The 26,049-nt window shown below is 41.8% G+C and overlaps 1 protein-coding gene across 3 annotated transcripts in view; it reads right to left on the reverse strand.

The window, feature by feature from the left end:
• BRSK2 (BR serine/threonine kinase 2) overlaps positions 1–26,049 on the reverse strand; it is a 320,793-nt gene that overhangs the window by 62,788 nt on the left and 231,956 nt on the right. For all 3 annotated transcript variants that reach the window (XM_010003894.1, XM_010003893.1, XM_010003892.1), the window contains exons 5-8: positions 22,608–22,724; positions 12,887–12,920; positions 11,966–12,034; positions 8,902–9,048 (exon numbers count right to left, since the gene is read on the reverse strand). In XM_010003894.1, coding sequence (XP_010002196.1) covers positions 8,902–9,048; positions 11,966–12,034; positions 12,887–12,920; positions 22,608–22,724 — 367 coding nt within the window. The remainder of the gene's footprint in view (positions 1–8,901; positions 9,049–11,965; positions 12,035–12,886; positions 12,921–22,607; positions 22,725–26,049) is intronic.

A 26,049-nucleotide genomic window follows, 5' to 3' on the forward strand; every position in this document is an offset into this window, starting at 1 on the left:
CACCAGGGTCTTCCAAAGCTGCATAATCAGAGTCCACTGGCAAAAAATCCTCTGGCCACAAAATCCAAGCCCACTGGCCAAGTTCACCCCTTCCAGTGCCCTCAGGGAATGTTCCATCACATTCCTCCATGAGTGCAAGGGCACAGCTGCCATGTCGCCATGGGTTGCAGGTGAACTTCTGCTTGGGCACCTTCTTCCCCTTCTTCCTCACCAACCACCAGCACCAGTCTGGTTCTCCCCAGCACAGCTCTTCTTCTTTCCTTTATGTGTTCGCTCTGCTCAGCTCTTATTTCAGTTCTTTCATATGTTAATCACTGAGGGCATCTATTGTCCCTCTAATGGCTCCTTGGCTGGGTTTGGAGCAGGGGGAGCTTCTCAGCTTCTGACTGGAGACCAGTGGAGGAGCCCTGGGGCCTCTCCCCCACTACCAAAAATCCTGCCGAACCAAAGCCCAAGTTCCAACTTTTTTCTTTCCTGTTTCACACATGAGCGTTTTCCTACGTAATGAAGGAGCAGCATTGTCCACCAAAGGGAAGCAGATCCTAGCAAAAGGAGACATGTGACAAGTGGTGTTCCCCAAGGGCTGGTACTCACACTGGTCTGTTTATCATCTTTGTCAGCAACATGGACACTGGCATTGAGTGCACCCTCAGCAAGTTTGCTGATGACATCAAAGTGTGAGGTGAGGTCGACATGCTGGAGGGAAGAGATGCCATCCAGAGGGACCTTGACAGGCTTGAGAGGTAGGCCAGTGAAAACTGCATGAATTTCAACAAGGCCGAGTACAAGGTCCTGCTCAAGGGTCAGGGAAATCCCAAGTGCAAATACAGGCTGGGTGGAGAATGGATAGAAAACAGTCTGGAGGAGAACGATCTGGGGGTGATGGTGGACAAGAAGCTCAACATGAGCCATCAATGTGCCCTTGCAGCCCAGAAAGCCAACTGTGTCCTGGGCTGTATCAAACATAACATGGCCAACAGTGCCAGGGAGGTGATTTTCCCCCTTTACTCAGCTTTTGTGAGAACCCACCTGCAGTACTGTGTCCAGTTCTGGAGCCCCCAACATAACAAGGACATGGAGCTCATGGAGAAAGTCCAGAGAAAGGCCACTAAGACGATTTGAAGGCTGGAGCACCTCTCTTGTGAGAAGAGGTCTGTGAGAGTTGGAGCTGTTCAGCCTGAAGGAGGCTCCAGGGAGACCTTACAGCAGCCTTCCAGTACCTTAAGGGGCCTGCAGGGAAGCTGGGATGGGGCTTTTTACAAGGGCTTGTAGTAAGAGGACAAAGATTCAAAACTGGAAAAGGGTAAATTCAAGTTAGACATTAGGCGGAAATTTGTTAATGTGAGGGTAGTGAGACACTGGAACAGGTTGCCCAGGGAAGTTGCAGAAGCCCCATCCCTGGAAGTGTTCAAGGCCAGGCTGGATGGCGCTCTGAGCAACCTGATCTAGTGGGAGGTTTCCCTGCTTACGCAGTGGGGTTGGACCTATTTGATCTTTAAGGTCCCTTCCAACTCAAAGATAATTCTATGATTCTGTGACTCTATGAAATGTTACATAATGACCATGCTTTCCACAAGCATTGGGAAAAGAAACTAACAGGCTTTTTTCCAAGAGAAAACTCTTCACAGTAGAGAGAAAAACTGTTCATATGACATACTTGCAGCAGGACCCGCCTAATTTGTTTGTGGGTTTTTTTAAGCATTATCATAGTAGAAAAGAACTTTTCATAGATGCCCAGAGATTATTCATTATGTGGACAATATTCCTCATATTCCTCATTATGTAGCACCTTTGAACAATATGCACACTCACTGCACACAGGCTTGTGCTGTGCAACATGCAGGTGAGAGGCAGGGGAGAGCTGGAAGGAAACTCAAGTGCTAACAGCTATAAGATGAAATCACAGACCCATTAAACCAGTCAGGAAGAACAGAGACAGCTGTCCTGCTTTTATTACTTTCCACTTCAATTCCAGAATAAAGAGAATCAGATAGAAAAAAAAAAAAAGGAATGGATAAACTACAAAATGTCAGAGATAGAAAGCAGGTGTATGCCACAGAGGGCAAAGAATCAGAGACCTCCCTGCGATGGAACAATGGCTTTGTGCTTGGGAAACCAGGAAGAACTGAGGATGGCTCTATAGGTGATAATTTTTTAAGTGAGAAGGGCTTTTCCTGAAAACAAAGAAAGAAGGGAATGAGCTTAGAAAAGCATGACAGGAGGCTGAAGGGATCAATATGAGAGAAAAACAGCCTTCTTTAAAACCAAGACTGTATCAACACTGCCATGAGAGGTGTAGTTGTTACTTGCAGATCAAAATGTCTTCTAACCAGCTCAGGTGCTGCACACCCACCCACAGGCTTAGGCAGACTCTCACAGTCTCTAGCTGTGGCCTCAGCTCTGCCACAGTAATTCCCCTTCATAGAATCATAGAATCATAGAATCTTAGGGGCTGGAAGGGACCTCGAGAGATCATCTAGTCCAACCCCCCTGCCAGAGCAGGGTCACCTAGAGTACATCACACAGGAACTCATCCAGGTGGGTTTTGAATGTCTCCAGTGAGGGAGACTCCACAACCTCCCTGGGCAGCCTGTTCCAGTGCTCTGTCACTCTTACAGTAAAATTTTTTTTTCGGATATTCACCTTCCCCCTCCTATGCTCCAATTTGCACCCATTCCCCCTTGTCCTATCACTGGTCATCACTGAGAAAAGCCTAACTCCGTCCCCCTGACACTCACCCCTTACAGATTTGTAAACATTGATGAGGTCACCCCTCAGTCTCCTCCAAGCTAAAGAGACCCAGCTCCCTCAGCCTTTCCTCAGCAGGGAGATGTTCCACTCCCTTAATCATCTTCGTAGCTCTGTGCTGGACTCTTTCAAGCAGTTCCCTGTCCTTCTTGAACTGAGGGGCCCAGAACTGGACACAATACTCCAGATGTGGCCTCACCAAGGCAGAATAGAGGGGGAGGAGAACCTCTCTTGACCTACTAACCACACCCTTTCTAATGCACCCCAGAATGCCATTGGCCTTCTTGGCCACAAGGGCACATTGCTGGCTCATGGTCATCCTCCTGTCTACCAGGACCCCCAGGTCTCTTTCACCTACACTACTCTCCAGCAGTTCAGCCCCCAACCTGTACTGGGACATGGTGTTGTTCTTCCCCAAATGCAAAACTCTACACTTCCCCTTGTTGAATTTCATCATGTTTCTCCCCGCCCAACTCTCCAACCTATCTAAGTCTCTCTGAATGGCAGCACAGCCTTCTGGTGTGTCAGCCACTCCTCCCAGCTTAGTTCATCATAAATTCCCTTGCATTAGGCATTCCTTTCCTTCCTGCACCATTAAGAAAAATGTGGAGTATGATTCTTGACTCACTGCCACCTCCCCAACCAGCTTAACTCAAGGATGTAAGATTCTCATTATGGGTGTTCCCCTAACAGCCTGGAGACCCACCCATCTTCCTCCTGGTTCTTTGCAAGCTGAGGTACAAACACAGAACATAAGAACAGCCTGTTCTCTACAGTTTCCATGAGACAGGATTTTAGCATGGTTACATATCAGGTTCATAGTACTGTGAGGATCTGCTAAGGAATGTACTGTACCTACTTTGCTTGGTAAAGCCTATGAGATGCAGATCTACTTGTTATTTCCCATACAACACATGGTAGGTTTGGTACATTAATGATTTCAGACAAGATGCAGATGATAGAAGTAAGTGATGTCCAAGCCTCTTTCATGCTGGCTTCTCCTGCTGCATTTTCTATCTCCATGGGTCCCATTGTTCTTTTGTGCCTGTGATATGCAGAAATGCCATGGCAAAGCAGGCAACAGCATTTCATTTTCTGAGTCAAAAAGGGGAATGAAAGGAGGGTCACCAGTTCATGTCTTAGTCACAGAACTTCTGAGCTCCTTCAGAGTGAAGATGTCAAAGAGAAATTCCTTCTGTCCTTCCCTGCTGATCAACCTCCTTCAAGCTAATGAGCCCACAGCATTTTTCTGAAAGAAAGCCCATAGCACCTTGATATACATCTGAAGGAGTATGAGAGCTCTTGTGGCTGCTGTTTACCTACACATCTGCCATTCAATCCACATCAAAACCAAAGCTGTGAAGCACACTGGAATATCCCATATATGAGAAGTATTCTAGGAAACCAGTTTCTATTCTGATTCAAACATAATCACATTGAAATGTTATTACAAGTGTGCTTGCTGCTGCTAACATCTTCACTGTTTTTTAAAAGAGAATTAATTAATGCTCTGTTGCTTTTCATCTGCATTAAAGTGACAGGAGGGTTATGGGAGGGTGATTGGTTTTGACAAGAAGTCTGTATGCTTTTTACCATGCAATGCAGGGGAGGAAGACACACAGTGGGAGCTAATCTCACTTCCCTTGCCTGCATTTAAACACAAGGTTTCAATGCATTTAAGTGATTAAAGCATTTAACAATCCTTCCCAGAGGGTTCTTCTTGCTGTTTGCATGAGTTTGCCAAATTTAAAGCTATTGCAAGTTATAAAAATGCTGCTTCCTAATATCTCCTAGCCACTGCAGGCAATGGTCTCATGACACCATCTCTGAGACAAGAAAACATACTCAGATCCATTGCACACGCACAGTCAGGGGAGAAACTCCTGCAAGCTAAAATGCTGTAATGGAAAGAAAGGGGGAATTCCTTTATCATTATTCTATGTAAAATACTTCCAATATATATTAGACTTGTATACTGAAGGAACATCTAGGAACCCCACTCACTGATGAGAGACCCACTGTGATACAGAGCTGTGCCAGCTCATCAGAAAGAGAGGTCTCCTCCAAGGAACTTACGTTTGAATTCTAAGGCAGGGAACAACAGATGGAGACAAACAGGCAGTTGGAAAGGAAGACATCACTGTCTACATCCTTGGCCCTTATCTCAGCAGAGTGGATGCCAAGCTAAAAAGTTCTGACCTGAAGAAAAACTTCCTCCAAGTCTGTGGATATGGAAGAGTGCTTCTGGGCTTAAACTCTTGTAAAATTTCAAACTTCCCTGTCCAAAAAAGGAACAGCCTCAAATCATTCTGTGCACTAGTTTGACCCACACCTTTGATGAATCTTCATACAGAGGAATGAAGCCTCTAGTCTGAGCTTTAAACCTGCTATACAATGTCAAGATAGGGGCATTTCTTCACCAAATGACTCAAGCTGGGAGTGCAAATAGCACTGGTAGAATCATTATCTGTGTCAGTAGTAGCAGCCACACTACAGCAGTCTCCAGGGACCTTGACAAGGCCAACATATCACTATGCTACATGCATGGTGCATGAATAGGCCCTTGGCAGCCAAAAGATTACAGCCTAAATACATCAACGAGACAATTACCTCTGTTCTACAGGTGGTGAAGTGAGATAATGTAAATGATGTGACAGACACCTTACCACAAGACCTTCTAGAAAAGTGAAGAAGGAATCAGATTAGTTTTCCCTTGTTCACTTTTTAACACTCTTTAGATACAGTAGTCCATCAACAGCACACATTAGACCGAAGAAAAACAAAAACCAGAGAGCAGAAAAGGAGATTCTGAGAATACATGTAATTTCAGTTGCATTTTATTCAGGGATAGGCATTTCAGGCTATGTGGACGCTCAATGTTGAACTCAAGTCATTCTACCCTGGGATCAAATATCAACACTGGGACAATAACATCTTCATTGGAATACCTTATTCCACAATATCTGCTCTGATCCACCTTCCTCCACACACAAAGTTTTGATAATGCTTGTTCATCAGCAGCAGTTAGGATCATCTTTTGCAGTCTACTGAAATAAAAACATGGATTCTTTTCTTTTAAAGCATGTAACAGGCCCAGTAAGAAGAGTGGTCAAGGATGTCCCACTAGCTATACTTATAGCTATGTAATACATGGTGAGAATGGCTGACATTCCAATAAGGCATAACAAAGTCTTCTTTCCATAAATAGGTAATGCCTATTTCTTAAGGTAGGAAAGGGTCAGTAACAATAATTCTGAGTACCCTCCTCTCCATTAATCCTTTAAAGCTCTAACAGTGAGGTGGAATCATGACAGTTAAACATGAATGCTAGTTCTGCTTTTGTTGATCACTTTAACAGATGGGCTGGGGAAGGTGTGGGTGTGCTGTGAACTGGCAATTACTGCAGAGAGGGAAATGCAGTTGGATGAAAAGGAAAAGAGATACAAATCAAAAAAAAGGAACAAAGCAGAGAGGGGAAGGGAAAAATGAAAGAAAAAAATTCTAGTGACCATATTTTTCTACTGAATTCACCAAGATGTGGAGCAAATGATCAGTAACAGCTACTTATTGTACCTAAGTCACAATTTCACTCAGATCTTTGTATAAATATCAAATTTATTCAAGCGAGATATTTCCTAGGAATACAGGCTTCAAAAACCCCTGTGTTTATACCCTTTTTTACAGGACACAGCTAAAATAGAATCCAGATCTCTCCTCAAAATGAACCATACATCCTCAGCTCTTGTGTGGTAAACAAAGAGCTCCCTTCTGCCTGTCAATCTAAGCAACCAGCTCACTAAGAGTATCCACGTGTAACGGCAGCAGGGACAGCAAACTGAGAGACATTAAAATAATCAAACTAAGATTGCAGACATTCACAAAGAGCTATCCTTTCCTTGTTAATAACTATCTGATCTGGGTTTTTTACCTCCCCAAGGAAATAAGAGCTTAATTTTGATCTAGAAAAGGAAGGTGGGGGGTTGTCACTCTGGGACCTTGATTTACCTTAACAGTTTTCTCTCTTATGCATGTGCATTCTCTGCTGTATTGCACAATTCAAAACAGTTAGGGACTATGAGCTATGGAAAAACTGAAAAACTTAGTCATTAGAATTTGAAAAAGAAGATCTAACATCTGATTATCTGCTCCCAGGCACACTCAAACCATCAGCATCAAGATCTTTGAGAGAAAAAAAACACCACCACCACAACAGAAAAACTGTGATGTTTACATTATGTAAAGGAAACAAAGCTAGAGATGGACTTTGTGATTTTCTTGGTCATAAAGAACAGCTGTCTCATGCCTCAGGGGATAGCCCTAAGCTCTGCTGTATTCATTCCATGACAATACTTGGAAAAATCACAGAATCATAGAATGGTTAAGGCTGAAACCTTAAAGGTCACCAGGTTCCAACCTCCCTGCTATAAGCAGGGTCACCTCACACTAGACCAAGCTGCACAAGCCTCATCCAACCTGGCCTTAAATACCTCCAGGGAGGGGACTTCCACAACCTCCCTAGGCAACCTGTTTCAGCACCTAACTACCCTCATGGTGAAGAATTTCTTCCTGATGTCTAACCTAAATCTCCCATCTTTCAGTTTAAAACCATTGCCCCTTGTCCTATCACTACCCTCTCTGGTAAAAAAAACCCTCCCCAGCTGTCCTGTAGCCACTCCAGGTAATGCAAGGTCTCCCCAGAGCTTTCTCTTTGCCAGGCTGAACAGCCCCAACTCCCTCAGCCTGTCTTCACAGCAGAGGTGCTCCAGCCCTCTCTGATCATCTTCATGGCCCTTCTTTGGACCCTCTCCAACAGCTCCATATTCTTACTTTCTTAAAAATCGTTTTTAAAAGCCTTTTAAAGTGCCTAACATTTTCTTTTTCCAATCAGTGCTCCTTATGTACTGCAAATGTGATTGGCTACTGGGTTTGCAAAAGCAGCAATACCAGTCATAAAATAGCATGAAAACTTTCACCTACATCACCAAATAGAGCATGATGAGTTTTCATAATGAATGAAAGCAAGACCCAGCTGCAGCTGGCAGGTAATACTGTAAAGAGAGTCATGAAGGGAGTTTCAGTTCACTTCTTAGCAGACAGGTGTCTGTATCCCAGAAGCACCACCACAGCTGGCACAGACTGATGCTGTTGTTAGCAATCTCAGCAGAGAGGCCAAGCAGTGATCTGAGAATTTATTTATAAATATTTTAGCAGTCTGAAGAAGCAGGAGGAGTTTAAAATTTACATTTCTTTGTAAATACTCCTACTCAGAATCTGTGAGCTTAGTAAATGTGTCTAAAATCATCACCACAGCCTGACAATAGGATTTACAAGGGCAATGTACTCATAAAGGCAGAAGCTTCCACCGACAAGCAGGCAACCTTGCTTTCCAAAATTATCTTAATTGCTATTTTAAAAAATTTCCTACATCATTAATACAATGTTAGTGAAGGATACAACCACTACACAGTGCTCACCCTTGCAGGGTCTCTGTTGTAGTGATTGAACGTATCCTAGACGCAAAACTCAGTGACAAATGCCAGGAGCTCAGCATTGTGAGCCAAATCACACCCAGGACCACAGAGCTCAAGATGAAAGAGCAGACTGGAAAACACTTGTTCTGAAGGCTGGTAGAGAGGAACACAGAGCGAATGAAGGACAGAATACAATGCAGCCTGTGTGGCAGGCAGCGAGAAGCCATGACTTTTGTCAGAAATGTAAGAAAAGCATACACTGTTTAATAGCACAGCCTCAAGTAACAGTCCTAACAGTTTTGATCTTCATTTATATCACATGCCCAACAAACTGCTGTACCAGCCAGGACAGCCAGACAACTAAAGTCAACTCCAAAATGTCCCAAAGGGTCAGTAGCATTGTGATGATATTTTGAGGGATTTCTTCTAAATGCCGCTGTTACATATGAAGGAGAATGATGAGGCTAGAGAAGAGACACAAAGGTAATATGCCCTCACGATTCAAAATATAAAGTAACTAACTTCTTCCCAAAGACTCCGCCAACTCCACTCATTCTTTGCTCAGGAGAACACACACAGAAATGGCAGTAAATCAACAAGTTACCTTAGCTATTCAACCGTAACTGCAACAAGGTGACAAATGAAGCCTTGCTCACATGACTCGCAGCAAACGCCTTCTTACCGTGAGACGTTTCGAGGCATCCACTTCAATCATCCCCCGCAAAAGGTTCTGACAGTCTGGGGGGATAAAATGTGGCATGTGGAACACCCCACGTTTCACCTTCTCCAACAGTTGCCGCAAGTTGTCGTCATCAAAAGGCAGGGCACCCTGCAGGGATGCGACAAAGTGGGGATGGGAGAGAAGAGTGAAAGGTAATCAGAGAGGACAAAAGGAAAAAAGCCAGGATAAACATGGTGACAGAACGGGAAAGAAGTCGGCTAATAATTAATTGTTACAATAAGGAAAAAAACCATTTTTATCCATTGAAATGGAATAATTTCTTAGTGCTGCATTTTCTCCAACATACGACACAAAATGGAGGACACATTTTTTTTATTAGACCTTTAATTAGAAAATTATTGCCAGTATAAAGCATAATACAAAATATAAAATTGCCTTTCCAGGCAAATTCACCAAAGATGCATGGATTCACTTAAATTCAGCTCAAGCTTTTGATCTGCTGGTGTTCCTCCTGGGCATACATCCACAGCAGCAATGTTTATCGTCTCCTTATTTTAATATTTCTGAGACACATTTATTACAGACAGAACAGCATTTGAGAGACTTTAAGTAAAGAATATCCTCTTTCTGACAGAGCAGTGAAGTGACACAGCTGAAAGAAACCCTAGCCAATATTAGCCTTTGGAAGCAGCAGCCGTTCTTCCTTTTTAATATACTCCATCCAGTTCCCATGCTGTGGTCAGGTCATCAGTTCATATTGCTTCCCTACTGTACCTGACATGAACGGCTTGAGGTTTTTTTAGCTGAAATTGCATTTTTAATAGATCATCAGCTTGCCACAAAAAGCAGCAAAAGACCTATCCTTGCCACGAGGACAAAAAGGAAAAGAAGTTGAAATCTTTAAGATAACTTCACCGAGTGAAGCTAGCTGATACCCTTTTATAGCAAGTCTGCACCTTCCTAGATATTCTCACTTCCTTCTTTCACTGCCTAGTTCTAGTAGGTGCCGAGCTTCCTTGATTTCCAGGGTAGTTTGTGGGAAGCTGCAAGCTGTCAGCTGCTGTGATAATGAAGCTTTAAGTCGTCAATTCTGGCACTGCTCTTACTATAGTGAGTAGTGCATCTGTACAAGCAATCCTGTGTCTGTGGTCTACAGAGATCAACAAGCTTCATTTGCAGAAGGCTAAGAAAGTCAACTTGGGCTATTGGGTACTATTTACTGTTGTTTGTTCATTCTAGCAGGCTTGAAGTGAGAGCCTCCCTGTCTTCTGTAACTGATCTCCCAGGTTATCCACTTTTTTCCTAACCATTCTAGACTTAAAGGAAAATCAATTCTGATAGTTCAGTGCTTTGGCTAACGCAATTTAAGCCATGATGAAGTCAGCAAGTTTGCTTAGTGTCATTTCCTGAAGGTAACAACTGCAATTCTTTTATTACTACCACCTGCTACTATAGCTTGAGACTTGTAGGGCTTGTCCTGAAATAATTAACTGGAGAGTTCTGCACTCTCTGTCAGTAATATATCTGTTTCAATCATTTTGCAGGTTTGTGTATATATGTAGAGATGGATGAAGATGTAGCAACAGAAAGACACAAAATCTTGACACAGAATAGGCCTGAAAATGAAAAGCCTACCCCTACAAGTCCTAACCATCTTGACACATTCTCTTTTCCCTTTTTACATATTCAAGAAGTCACATTAGGAACTTGTTACACAGATCTGTTTTATCAGCCATAGCTGATAAAAGCTGCTCAGGAGTAACATATGACCAGGTGCTATCTAAGTGAGATATTTAAAATTCTTCCTTTGCAACATCAAGATTTAAAAAGCCTAAAAATTAAAAAAATGTCAGTGAATTGTAATGACTGAAAAGAAAAAAAAAAAAAGGTTAAGATCGGTTAAGGTGAATTCAAACATCATACTGAGATTTCTTCAAGGCATTTTGATTTGGGTAATTAAAATAATTAGCAGCACGTTTATTGAAACAAAAAGCCTTTAAAATTTTCAAGCATTCAAAACAAAACTAATATGCAGAATTTAACTCTGGTTGTACATTGTACAAGTACTGTTGTCAAAATAAAACATTTGGGTGAAGTAATTAGTTTTACTAATAAATGTACAGGGAAATGAAAATTTTACTTCAGGCTTTTTATTTTTATAATTGTAGATGATCAGCTGAATTATTACAGACACAAATAACACGCACAAAACGTCTGCTCTCATATCCAGTATTTAGTATGCACATATTATATGCCTATATGAACATAAGCTGCATTATCCTACATTATACTATGGCGATTGAGAACAAATGCCAAGCCTGTCTGTCTCCAGCTGGACATCCAATTGTTATATGTAGAGTTTTAAATTACCACTGCAAATCAGAATAAATTCTGCAGAGAGTTGAAACTTTGATCAAAAGAAGGGTAAGTTGCAAAATACCACATTTTGAGCACTAAAGAAAGTACTGCTGAGCCAGATGGTAACTAATTTAAACTTTGTACCACTGGCTCAGTTTTATATTCCCAAGTGTATAAAATTAAAATGTCTCTCAATACTTGCAGGAAACAAAACTGCTGCACACTCATCTTCTCTTGATCAAACAGTGCAGGTCATGTATACACACACCTACTAAACCACATATATCCATACAGCAGAAAAAACAAACTCTTCCCAAATCCAGTCATATTTTGATCCTGTGAAGGACAACTTATTTGACACTGTCTGTAACCTGGAGCTGTAAGCCTGCACATCCTTTCCAGTCAAAAAATTTGCTGCAAAATTACAACACAACAAAGAGCATTCATGGAGACAAGTTTTTGATGGTTGTCTGTGCTCTCCTGGGCAGAGCAGGAGCATTTCAAAGAAAAACAGAAATATTCTTTGTGCATTTCCTTTGGGACTGTTGTAGAAATAAGAGGAAAGGATGCAACTGAGAGATACAAAAATAGGACAACTAAAAAAAACCCTGACATCTGTATGTGATGTCAGTAGAATAGCCATTAAATACAGCAGCGTTTTTAGATTTTTCTTTTATTTTTAAAGGATGCAAGGGAGATGACTCACCACTAGCAACGCAAATAAAATGACTCCACAGCTCCAGACGTCTGCTTTTCTTCCATCGTATTTTTCTCCCTGTGCAGCAATGACACAGAGGTTCAAAAGATTGCTCACTAGTAAATGAACTAATTATCCTTGAAGAACAGGAGAGGGGAGAACAGGAAACCCCACATTTCAATTCTGTCACCTGCTTCCCAAGGTGGTCTTCCCAACTAGAAGGCCATGACACAGCCCATGAACTGAATTTTTAAGAGCATCAGTTTACAGTCTTATCTAAGTCCTGCATAAACAGACTCAGAAGTGGGGAACAGTGCAGGAATTTGGCTCTTAGACAGTGTGAGAGGTGCATTAAGGACATCAAAAGCGTGCTTTTCTCTTCCCTGGCTCTTCAGGGAGCTTGTCACCAGTCACATTTGCAAACTCATAATATTGTCTGGACATCTGCATGCTTCCTGGTTGGCTTTTCATTAAAGTTAGGCTTTAAAAGAGGAGAGAAATATTGGATACTTATTTTCAGAGGACAAAGGAAGACCAGAGGGAAAATATAGCTCTTATTGTTTAACTGAAACCAACATCACTGATAGCCAAGCCTTCTTCTACTGAAATGACAGCTACATCAGAGACAGGAAAGTGTAGGGGACTGCACCCCTGGGTGGAAAGATCAAGTTAAATAAGGCTATTGTATTTCTGTCAGAACACATGGCATGAAGGGTACTGTGAAAGTAACATATGATAATTTTCCTCATATGGTCAATGTGTCTTGACTTGGGGCTGAACCACACAAATAAAATGGTAGATAGGTTCCTTGTTTCCTTTGCAGTGTTGTCTGCAATGGGCAGATTTCCTGTGCAGAGGGTCTATCTTTGTACTTGCAACAACTGACAGTTAAAAAAATATCAGTATACACACTAATGCTAACCAACTTACCCGGATGACTTCAGGGCAAGCATAATGTGGTGATCTGAAACAAAAAATACAGTCAAATAGGCATGTAATTGCTTGGTATTTATGTGTTACGTGATTTCCATTTTGTTCAGCAGAATCATGCTTGGCTCGCATATAGAATGTGAGTGTGCAACAGCAGCACTTTTTTCCTTACCCCAATGAGAACGTATTTCAAAGAGAAAATGGTCAAGAACTAGTATAAATAATCATTCTCTAGCCCTACTACGAATTTTTTAAAAGCGAGGAAGGAAGAGAAGACCAGGCATATTCTGTGACTAAATACTCTGTAACTTAACTCTGTATCTCATTAGAAGGAAGGTCCCCACTGGATAGTCTTGCATAAGAGAAAAGAGAGCAGTATTTTTAGACCAAAGACATGCATCCATAAACCATATTTTGCATCTTTTCTGCTAAGATTGCTCTCAGTTACTCCAGTGGTCATAAAAAGCTGCTGATGCATGACTCCAACATGAAATTATTTTTTCTTAAAAAAAAAACTAAAAAGGATGGACAGTAGCACTGTTACCTAGTGAGTTAATATCTTCTTTTCACATCCTTCTACCCATGTATCTTTGGTTTGATTCCAGACTGACAATAGTTAATTACTTCAACTTGCCAGGTAATAATTTTAATTCCTAAATATTATAGCCACAGCTATTTATTTTATAGCCTTCATTAAAGCAACTTGACAAGTAAAAGGGATGCTAACTGCCTGAGACCTGTGTGCAAATCATGCTATTGTTTATACCGACACCTCCCAGCAGTCCCTGAACCTGTCTTCATTTGTGCATTTGTTTATTGTGACAAGTGCAATCATGGCTGGGCAATACCTGTCCCACAAAGTAATGAGCAGAACAGAAGCACAGTAAGGTTAGCTTTGTGCTAGGATGCTACATTAATGCCCAGTGAGACAGCTCATTAATTGAATTTCCATACACAGTACACTTACAGCCAAATAACATCCTGTGGGCATGGAACAACCTGACTTGGTATCACAGCTTTTGGCAGACCATGATAATAGACTCAAGGTACACTTGGGACTGCAGCTACCTTGGCAGCAAAGCTTAAGCAAAGAGAGAGAAATGCAGCTGATACCTCCCAAATTTTAAGAATGGTGGAATTCAGAAGTTTTGTACAATTTTTAATATCCCTCTGCTCCCTCACTGTGAAGAGGTTATGACAGGTCTGTCTGCCCAGTAGTGATCCAAATGCCTTAATTTAGACTGGGTTTTACAAACCTTCATTTGAGAGTCAAAAGAGATAATGAAAACCAGAGCCTTTCCTCAGAAAGACAGCCAGAGTTGGCCCTTGGAAGACCAAAAAGAATGGATTTATGCCTAGTGGGTAGGACAGACTACTTGAGGTCTCTTGATAGCTCTGTCACTAGCAGCCATATGGACATGGACAAGGTTACTTAAAATGTTTAAAGCACCAGATGGCCACAGTTTAAAAAAGGTGACCAGAACCACTGAAACAAGAGCAATGCCACCACAGCATTCACACCTCACATACGTTTGTATGGCTGAATTCACTGGGATTTGTGTGAGGCTTTAATGTTTTAGGGCAAAAGCTTCTACAGTAACAAAAGGCATGATGGCAATAACAAAGAAGTAAAGCTAACACAGTCAGTGACGTTAATAAAACTGTTTCTTCTTGACTAAGTGGGGGGGTAATTTGGGGGACTTGCAACTTTTTGTTGGTTACTGCTGCAAAAAAAGAAAGGCCAGAGTGAGACACTGAATTGCTTAATGTCATTTACTTGCTTCCAGCCCTCCAACATATATTATTCTCTGTGAATGTGCTTCTTTATAGCAATCCAACATCTTTCCTTTTTAATACCCAAAAGTTTTAAACACTAACAGTCATTTTACTGGACTAATTCCAGATTTACAAGCTTTTAGAAGACAAGTTAAATTATTCTCATAAGAACGCGTGACTAGTAGTCGTGTCTTTTTTCGTATCATACAAATGGTGCATCCATCCCTACAGTACACACAAATCAGAATTAAGGAGCAGCACCAGAACTGGGACTGCAACCAGGAAGCCAGCTATCACCAGTGCCAGATAGTTTAGACAGACCAGTGAAAGAGGTCAGTATGGAAGCTGTAGGGAAGGTAGTAATGCAACTATAATTTGAAAAAAAACATGGTAGCAACAAGAGTGTAGGAATTATACCTGATCATGGATGTTCACTCAGTTTAGTCACCTCAGAATAGAAAGACCAGTTCTAGCATGTTCTATATAACTGGGCCACATGAGGTTTATTGGAAAACTTATCAGGGGGTATGCAAGGAGTGAAGACACAATCAAGGTAACTGTTGCAATCCTGCCATTTAGCATGTTTGAGTTTCTCAGTCTTCCATGATTCTGTCAGGTACGATGCTACCATTGCTGTTCCTACAGAAAGCAAACTATGAAGATATTACATGGCTACTACAGGTGGTGTCTGTGGCTGAGCTAGAAAATTAAGCTAGACCTCTCAAATCCTGCACTGTACCCTGTACAGTTAGTTCAGCATCATCCTTGCACACAATACTTTCTGGGTGATCATGCCATCTGAAGTGCACTGGAAGAATCAGCATTTTTTGCAGAGAGCTTCTGAATTTTTATTTGTATACAATGATTCCAACAAAGATCTTGAAACTCTTAATTGTGGATGCTGAGCAATGCAACCTCCTTGATGGCTTCCTGTGCTAACATCCCTAAAAAGAATAATGTAGGTGTTGTGAAGAACACAAGGTAAGTGCATATCTATTTATGTGTCCCAGTAGCAAATGCACTTAAAGCATTTACTTCTCTGAGGTCAGCTGGGGTGTAGTGAAATCTGCGAGGTGTCTTACAAGGCACAACTGAAATTCTGCTAAAATCTAGGAGAATCAGTAGAGAAAAAGTTGTATCCAATAGCCACACTGCAACTGCCCAGGGAGCACATGTTTCTGGCATAGCCATTCTGAATTCTTGCCAGCACATACTAGCTAGGTATCTTGGCTAACAGCTCTAAAAGAGATTCTCCACCCAGCCAGAATCTGTACAATTTCATGCTGCCAACCACAGAGCAACTTCAACTGCTTTAAAGAAAAAACACAAGTTTAATTAAAAATATAAATCTATTTATCTTTCTACACAGTCATGAATATTTCTTTGGCTCTTATCACTAATTATTTGATATATGTGTATCAAGAGCAATATTCCCTGCCTCTTCCCCTAGTCCATCTTCTCATGGTTCAGCTACATCTCTGTGCAGAAGCCAGAATCTGCCCTTAATAACAAATATATCACTCCACAAGATCAAAAAGCAATTGCTGCATGTGGGTACTCCTGCAAAAATAAACCCCACTGATGTTAGCAGTGTTTATGTCAAGGGTAATACGGATTTTCCCAGGCTAGTCTGCCTGGAGCCAGAAAGGCTCTCTGAATGGTCACAGCTATTACTCTAGGACACAGTAATCTTAAGGATCTCAGGGTACCTTAGCAAACCATCATGTGGGATTTCAACCAGAGAAAATAAACCAGAGTGCAATGGTGATATCCAGGACAGCCCCGGAGAGGTAAGACAGGCATTCAGAAAGAAATGCACATATCCCTCATGCAGCTATACTGAATTTCATCTGTGCACATCAAGATACAGCACAGCTGCAGTAGATCTGAGACAATCAGAGCCAAATCTTCACTGTAGATGTGATATGCCCGTGTTTTACAGGTCTCACTATGTAGGTAAGAGAGACCTGCACTATGCACACGCAAATCAGCTGCCCATCTATGGTTGATCTGGCAATAGAGGGTAACTGCTTTTCCCCAGGAACAGTTGGTTGCTCCAGAAGCAAAGGGGAAGCTGTGTTATCCTATTCCATAGTGTGACAAATCATGTGTTACACAGCCCGATGGGTTCCCAGGTCCCATCAAGGATGAGTGTCCATGCCTGGATTCTTTAGTCCCTTGCCTTAAGACGGTACTATTGGGGGAAGAAGAAAAGCTTATTTGAGTGCCATTCAGCTGGATGCAGTTTCTGAAGAGGGAGGAACAGTAAGTCTTCTTCCCTCTGCTCTTCTTATGCATGCAGTTACCTTGATACAGGAGTTTGTACAGATACACTGAAGACCTTCCAACATTCCTTGGATGACATAATCCCTTCTTCCCCCCTATTAGTCACCATGTCCAAGCCAGCTTTCAGAGACAGAAGCTCCCAACTAGCACAAAAGGCTGCCTGTGCTTTCCCCTGTGCTGGGTAGCAAAGGGCTAAAATGAAGGGGAAGGCCAGAGGAGTAGCAAAATCAAGTGAATTCTTCAGGAGAAGGACATATGGTAGAGCATCCTGAGTGGAGAAAGTGACAGCCATAGACCACAAAGAAAAGTAACACAGGGAGAGACTGAAGAAATAGTTCTAGTAGCAGTGGGTAGTTAAGGCTGCAGTGAAGGCAGTAGCTGAAGGTAAGGCTGTAATGAAGGTTGTCACTGTAGTTAAAGCTGAATGCTGTTTTGCCATTAAAGCTTCATCTCATTCAGCTTTTTATGAGAAAACTCAGTATCTAGTCCTCAGACATCATACAGATGTTTACTTCTTGGGCACAACAACACTTTTGAGGAATCTGCAAATCAATTCGTAAATTAATCTAGCAGTTCAAATCATTAAGAATTGGAACTTTTAACAGATCTTACTTAAAAAAAACCAAAAAACAAAAATGAAACAAACCTCTGTATTAAAAAATTAAATATTCAGAAGCTAAGGATTGCTAAAATAAAGCTTGAAGAGGTTATACTGTACTCTGCAGGTAATCATAGTGGGGAGGTGGATGGGTTGCTGTCCCCAACACCTGTTTCACTTGTGGCTGAAGTTGGAAAGTCTGTAGCAATGTGAGGGAAATTTGGTGTCATTAAGGACAACCTTGTGATAGAAGCAGCTGGAGTTGCAGATTCCCCAGTTTTCAAAATCATGGTGCAGTACATACAAAGCTTAGTATTAATGCTTTTTAATAAGGTTGTCTGATAGTTCACTTTAAAATCCTCATTTTAAGTTGCTTATGACTTACCATCAATTTAACAACAACAATTTTTCAAGTTTTTTGTCTGCCTCAATCTGGCTTCATGTTTGCATGTGCATGTATGCTATGAACGGGCTGAAAAATTTCCACTGTCTGATCTAAATTAGATGTTTTTTTCACATAAAAAAGGAATATTTCTAGTGTCCTGTACTGCAAAAGGAAAACTGAAATATTTGTTTGCATTCTCTAGAAAAATTTACTGAAATTGTGACTAGAAAAATGCAGTTTGGATTTACCAGCAGAAACTCTCTAGAGCATCAGGATTAAAATTCTCCTTGCACTGGTAACACTCAAAGAACATTTTTTCTACCTAAAATTGATCCTATGAGCTGCAGTGGCTGGGGTTATCACAAGGTGCCAAACTTGAAAACATGGTGACTGCAAAACCCATGGGAAACAAATGTAGGACTGACAGTAACTGACTGGGATAACCAGGTAGGTGTAACTAGAGTTGGAACCTAATGGAAAAGAGAAAGGGATCTGGGATTTGCAACCAAAGATGGAGCAGAAACCTTACAATAACTGGATGTAGGACACTTGTGTATAATTTAGACAATATGCACTCTATTATAAAGGGAAAGAATACCTGCAGCATCATGTCTTGTCATTAAAATCAGAATGGTTCTTGGACACTGAGGTGTGTGACAACTGAACAAGGCTCTTCTGAATTGTCTGCTCATCATAGGTGTGCTGATACAACAAACTCAGATATGAGGCAGTCAGAAGCTAGATGATCTTTGCCAGCATTTCTAACAAACAAATGGTGCATTGGTCACTAAAAATACTCTGAGCTCAAAAAGTGTCAGTAACCAGTCATAGTGAGAACATATACAGGTTTTTTTGTTTGGGTTTGGTTTTTGGGTTGTTTGGGAGTTTTGTTTGTTTGTTTATTTGTATTTTTTCAATAGATTCATGCAGTCTGTGGGTCTGTGAAGTGTTGCTAGGAACTCCTCTGAGAGCAGAGGAATTAACTGTGCTGGGGTTGGAAGCTGCTATTCTCTTTCACTATGCCACCAAGAGGTGCAAGGCTTTATTCTCACTCTCAATAAATTTTATTATAATAATCAAACTCAGCATCACTCTTCCTACATGTACACAGGTTTCTGGATCAGGCCAGCATTTCCCTATGGGGCCACTGTTCCATACAATCAGTTAATAACTGTGTAATTGTCAACAGTGGTGTCAGTCTCCTTACTGACTGTCTCTGCTGGGATTGGGTCTGGTGCTATACTGAGCTACATTTATATGTCAGCTCTGTCCTAGCTCTTGGTTGGGGCAGAGAGACTTAGAGGCAGGCAGCAGAGGCACTAGCACTGCTACAGGTTCTCATTCACCTGGCAGCTTGCAGTAATCTCCATCCAGTAGGCCTCACTGTTTTGAAGCTGTGATGAGTGAAACAGGGAGAAGTGAAGAGACTGCAAAAATTTACTTTGCCAGGTTTACATAAGGAGCAATGGGGAACAGGAAGGATGTCTACAAACTTCCAAGGATTGTAACTCAACAGTGTCCTCTGTCAATCCTTCATTTTAGCCATAAGCCCTTTTAGTTCAAGAAAAAAGAACAAGTTTCAGGGAATGGCCCGGTTCATCCTACTTTTCAAAGTCCCCTGTAGAAATGACTGCAATTTACGTTCAGAGCAACCTGGGCAGTACAATGACTTGTTAAGACTGAGAAATGAAGCAAAAAAAGGTAACGCATCTTTCCAAGACCACCCTGAATGCCTTCAGCAGAGGCAGAAATCAAGCTCAGATGACCTGGGTCCCAGTCCTGAAGTTCAACCATAAAGCACTCACTCTTCTTGCCTAGTGACAGTTCAGGATGGATTGGACATATCTACTATTCTGAAACACTGTGAGGCAGCATGCCATTGCCTGGATGAGTAAAGAGGAGGAAGAGCCAAAGAGATCTAAAATAACAGAAGCAGCATCCTACCACATCTTCTTCCTTCCTACACACAGATCCTCTTCCTCTCAAGGGTCTAAAGCTGTTTAAAAATAGGCTTATTCCTCTATGCTGTGTATATGCAGAATTTGCACAATATACATTTGCAGCAATGGGGATTCACTGCAATCAGGGCCCAGTATGCAGTCTGCCAGTGACAAAATATGTGAATGAAACAGCAAGTCCATCATTACCTCCCTCTCCTAAACAAAAACAACTGAATTGAGCTTTTATTGTTTTCTCCAGGTAGCCCTCAGTGCTATGGAGAATTAACTAACTATGCAGATCTAAGGATTAGCTCCTACATAACACTGGCTTTAGGTGTGCATTTCAGCATACTTTAGGCTATGTGATTATCTTCATGAGGCCAGTCAAGACTCTGTGGCCACCTAAAGCCTATCCAAACTTTGGACTAAATTTAGCAGTTCATTTGTGATAGCAAATAATTTTTGACTGTACTCTAACCAGTCTGCTGTACTGACAAGTCCGCTGTACTGACACAGTTAGCTGCATCACATAGCTCAATCCCATCTGATCCTCCCACTCTGACAGAAATACCTGGAGACTCCTTGTGTGACTGTCAATGGAAACATTGCAGTTTAATCTCATTATCAGTGTTCACAGCACAGATAAAACCATTCTGGAAATTAACTTCTGGGTGCATGGAGGAGTATCTAATTAAAACTCAGTATCTCAGCTGTGATTCACTCCGGTTTGTTCCTTTTCATGCTGGATGAAGGTACCAACTACATGGGTAGGTAAAACTTGTCTTGAAAAGCTCTGAGGTTGGTTACTGTGTGTGCTCTAAGGGAAAGGGTGTTGTAACTGGATTGCCTTTCTTTGTGAACAGTGTGGCATACTGTTACATATTCTTTCCTTCCTTCCTTCCTCCCTTCACCCTCCAAATCAGAGATCACAAGACACCAGTATCAGCCGTGCTGGGCTCCATGCCAGGAGAATTAATGAAGTGGTGTAATAGCTCACAGAGGCCTAGTGATTGGCACCACACTTAAAATGCATCTGCAAGGCAGGAGATCATAGCATTGCTGCTGTGTTCTGTTTATTACAGGCACATCTCTTCCATTCCATTGATTTCTTTATTAGCTTGTTTTAAGGCTGCAGCATGGGGGCTGGCTCTGCTTGAAGCATGAGGGTTTGAATTCCACCACAGCTTATGGAAAGGAAGTCTCTCTTTATGACTCCAGACCTGGTTGACAGATCTTGGTGCTAACAAGAACAGGAATCCTACTGAGAGGTTCCCAAGGAGTCTGAAAAATCCTACTGGGCAATGTGGGTTGGTTTTTATGTTTTCTCATTTTTTTAATGGAAGGAAGAAAGAAATTTTTATCTAAAGAGTACACAGACTTCGGGTTAACTGCAGGGAGGACTTCATTTTGTAATCTAGAGGGAAGGTTTGAAATCAGATGCAAGCAACACGTGTGCAGACTCGCAGGTCCCCACTTTCCATCTGTGCTGTTAAAAGGTTAAATCTTGACTTGACATGGACAGGAAGGAATGGGTGGGTCTCAGTGTATTCATCAACCAGCATTTGAACACACTCTGCAATTCATTCATTATTCATTACTTGGAAAGCAGAGCTGTACAGCTCATGACTGAGATGCAGTGGCTGGGCTGTGCAGGGAACCAGGACGGCTCCACATCTGCCCTGAATTGCCTTGGCTCAGAGCACAGACTAAAAAAGCATTGACTGTAAGCAGCTGAAGATGGGGCTGGGCTGGAGTAATCAAATTCATGTTACCAAGGGCCAGGTAGAGTAGGTCTGTACCGGAGAGATGGGAACCTGCTAGTACTGTCTGCAACTCCAGTTGCTGAGCTCACTGCTGTAACAAATTCAGATACAGCTAAAAGCTGGTGCAGTGGTTGGTGCCAGGCTGCATCAAGTTGATTCAGCTGCTGCCCTTGCCACAGCTGCCTGGGGCAGCCCCCTCCCTGCACAGCCAATAAAGCACTAAGTCACAGTTACTGGAGGTGCATGGTCCAATGGAGCCTGTAGAGGAGATGGTGGTAAGAGGGCACTGCCCTCAGAGAGCACATTCTGTCCTCAGCAAGGCACCTGTGCTTTTCTCAGCTTATTGCTGGCTTACTTGGAAATTCCTGGAAAGCTCTTGCTGGCAGATGAATTGCCATGGAAATGTTATTGTCCCTGCAACATTCCTCCAAGCAGTCTCCTTTGTATCTGCATTCATGCCCTGCTTGTAATTGCAAAGGACCTTGCTGACTCCCCATCAAGACTGAATGTGAGCTGAAATAAAGTAGTGTGGAGCATGAACAGGAAGAGAGATGCAAGCAGGCAGCCTAGTCCAGACATGCAAATTTCATTTCAGATCCCCTAGATTTGTCTTTTTCTTACTCCCTCTTATTTTTAAAGCCTCTTAAAACAACCAACAATACTGCTTTTAGTTCCCAAAAATTGTATGACCAATGTAAGCAAACACACACCAGCACATAGGGATGAATAAAAACCCAAAAGGTTTTTTTTGTATTGATATGTGACACCTACAGTGGCTTGCTTTTCACTGTGAATCACTTTAAAAACTTTTGTTAGCTATTTTACACATTCCATGCATCATATAAATTTATTCTCTTGCTGGCAAATGACAATGCATGGTGTAAATCTGCAGGTCTTTACTGATACCTGCTATAGACAGCTTCTATGCCTGGGACCTATAACTGATTTTTGCAGTATGTTCTGAGACACTCACCCACAACTGGTTTCTAACAAGCTGTCCCCAACCTGCAGTGATGCCATCCCAAAGTCTGCTATCCGGATGTTGTTCTTTTCATCAAGCAGTAGGTTTTCTGGTTTTAAGTCCCTGTGGCTGTAAAGAGAGGATTAAAATGTGAGTTATATTATCCACAACAGCTTTCTCACTCCAAAACTTGGGTGGTTTGTTTTTTTTTGGTTGTTTTTTTTTTTAATCCAGCATAACATCCAACCCATCATATTTTAATTGATTTAGTTTTTTTCCTGTTCCCAGGCAGGAGAACACACACATCCAAGATTCAGTCTTTGCAATACTCCAGAACGTATCCCAAATGCCTGCTCCTGATGAATGCAAACAACGCTTGAGCCTGCAGTGCCCTGATAGGAAATTAACATCTTCAACTTCCAGTTACACCAACAAAATGTAGGGGAGCGACTGAGGAAAATAGGCAGAAGGAGAATTTCAGCTTGGATTTAGGTCTGATATACTTAATGATAATGCCAGCTCCTTTAGCTAGGAGGCAACATCATCAATATATTCTGTCAGCAACAGGAAACAGATTGAGTGATAGCTAAAGATAAAAAACCTTGGTGTAAGTGTGTTATGGTTTAAGTGACCCTGGCAGGCTATTGACACCTTTAAGAAGAACTAGAGAGAGGACCTGGGAGGGTTGGAACAGAGACAGGTCAGTAGTCTCTTCCACTTCCTGCCATGCTCTGCAAAATACAGCCAGGAGAACCTCAGCCTCTTTTTCTCTTGCACCTTTCTTCCTTGCTGTTGCTTGGAGGTTCTTCAACTTGTCACATGATCTCCAGAATCCAACTTCATCAGGTGCTGTGAGCAGCTGTGGACTCTCCTCCTAAAGCAGCCTTGTTGCAAGGGACTGTCATCCACCTACTCTTGCCATCATCAAGATCGGTTTTGTATGTATCTGTATATGAGTTTATATATCTGTTTTCCCCCCATGTGTTACTCCTTTTTCTGTGTTGCAGTAAATTTGTTCCTGTTTCAATTTCCAACCCTTAAGTCTCTCTTCCTTATTCCCCTTTTTATCTTTCCTTGAAAGGGTGGAGGGGGGGTGGTAATAGGGAGCAATTCTGTTCTCCATTTTGTGGTTCACCCTGATCACTAAACCAGGGCAAAATGCTACTGCAAAAAGGTCCTATTGGGAGTTGTTTACATAGGCATATGGCTTTGAAATAATTCTGGGTAATTAGCTCAGATGGAGAAATCCCTTCAACCCAGCACTACTTATAACTGAGGGGGCCAGCAGTGGAAAGGGAGAGGAGTCCCTCCTTTCCATCAAAGCTCAGTTCTATTACAATTTGGCTACATGGGAAGAGCCAGGCAGCCATGATCTTCAGGATGGCAACTACTGCTTTAAGTCAAAGGTATCATATGTTGACTGATTTATTAATCTCCATTACCCACAACCAACGCCAATGTGTAGCCATGTCTGCTTCTTAGAACTATGGTGCTTTTGTGCAACTATTACATGTACTTGATTTTATATGCAAAGGCAAAAATCTTGCCAAAAAAATTGTGATGACTTGGCTTGTTTTATTTGCAACTCTTGAAGAGTTATTGAGATGAGAGAAGCACTTTAGGCAGACTAAAGAAGCAGCTCTTTTCTTGTTATGAGTAGGCAAAAGGAGTCTTTGATGTCTTGCTAATAAAAGGTGCAAATAGATGCTCTGAGAACACAACACTTGTGAAAAGTGGCCAGCAGACCTGTGCTCGGGTCAGGCAAACAGCAGCCATTTGCAACAACAGTTCACTGAAACTTGTTACCCTGAGCAGAAACTGAGCTCAACAAAAGAATCACCTTTAGGAGAGTCTAGTCCAGTAACACCCACAATGGAAGGCAGCTTTACCTTCATGCCATTTCCTCTTCACTTTTTAAGACATTCCTCTAGCATTCCTCATGCATGCCAGTGTAATTCCATCTCTACACCACTGTAAGGAAGGATTGTCTCTGCCCGCTCAGAGAAACATGAGAAGCATGAGAATGTCTTGGAAATTATCTCCTCTGATCTGAGTACCCGGAATGACCAGTTATAGAGACAACTTGTAAATAATGCAGGTCAATTATATGCAAAACCAAAGCACACTGTAATACTACACAGGGGGACTGTAACAGGTATTTCCAAAGGAGACGTCCAGCAAAACACTGCACACTGAAAGCAGGTACTGGTCATTTACCTTATCACTAGGTCCCAAGATTCCCCCTCACCTTTTTAAAGAGCACACAATTTAATCTCCAATCTTGTATAAACATGATAAACCCTGCATGGTAAAATGTCCTAGTTAACCAAGGGCAAAAAAACCCAGTAGATAATGGAGAAGCATGATTCAAATTAGCACGTTTTCATCTGACAAAGCAAGCGGTGCTTTAACAAATCCATCTTTCTCATAGAAATCGAAGATTTGAGGTAACTGGAGACAGAAGACTTATTAGCCTAATAGTAACTATAAAAGTAGTACTTAACTGACAAAAAAGCAGGAGATGAGTGACAAGGAAACACTAGAGCAGCAGTGAATGACCAGTTAATGGCCACAAAAAGAATCCCTCAATGCTACCAAGGGCAGCAGTTCTGGACAAATGCAAGATTGTAAACATCTGCCAAATCTGAACATGCTCCAGCCCCAGTCCACAGTCCTCAGGCAAGCTAGGAAAGCTTAAGGAACAGAGGACACCTTTGAAAATTCACCCAAATAAAAGAATGAAATATTATTAGCTCTTCACTAAATCCCATTGAGCACAGAGGAGAGCATGGACTCTATTGAAATTTGTTACATTTATTGCTGACTGGGCCCTAAAAATACAAAAACTGTCATATGGCAGTTTTGCATCTCTCTGACCCTTCTCCATCCCTCTTCCAACATGATCCTTAGTGTCTGGTATGGATGGTTAGCATAGGAATTTCATGGCAGCCTGAGTATTTCTTTTGTATTGTAGCAGCACTCCTCTCAGAGATGAGGGCGACAGTGTCATCAGCAGTACTTGCACATTCAAGAGAATTATATACCCCAGTGAAAATTCTCTTCTAACTGGAACATTTCTCTGCTATCCATCTTTGGACCACTTTGAATTCACCAAGGGATCATCCTGGTGATAGATGTCAAGCCAGAAAACTGCACCAGTGTGGCAGAACCAGCATCACTGCCACTGGGAATGAGACTTCCTCTCTGCATTTGCATTTCCCATCTTTGTATTGCTAGCTTTTCAAATGCCAGAAGGAAGGGAGAGAAACATATGGGAATAGGGAAGGCTTGTTATAATTTACATAAGAGCCCAGCATCCTGGACAGCCTCATGCATTCATATTTGTAAGGAATTCTCTTGTGCCAAAATGAAACAAAACAAAACAAAAATCCCACTGTATGTGGTAATTACTTGGCATTCATGGAACATTGCAGAGTAAATGCACTTAATTTTG

This window comes from Chaetura pelagica, unplaced genomic scaffold (assembly GCF_000747805.2).
Source record: "Chaetura pelagica isolate M959 unplaced genomic scaffold, ChaPel_1.0 scaffold28, whole genome shotgun sequence".
Classification (NCBI taxonomy): Eukaryota; Metazoa; Chordata; class Aves; order Apodiformes; family Apodidae; genus Chaetura; species Chaetura pelagica.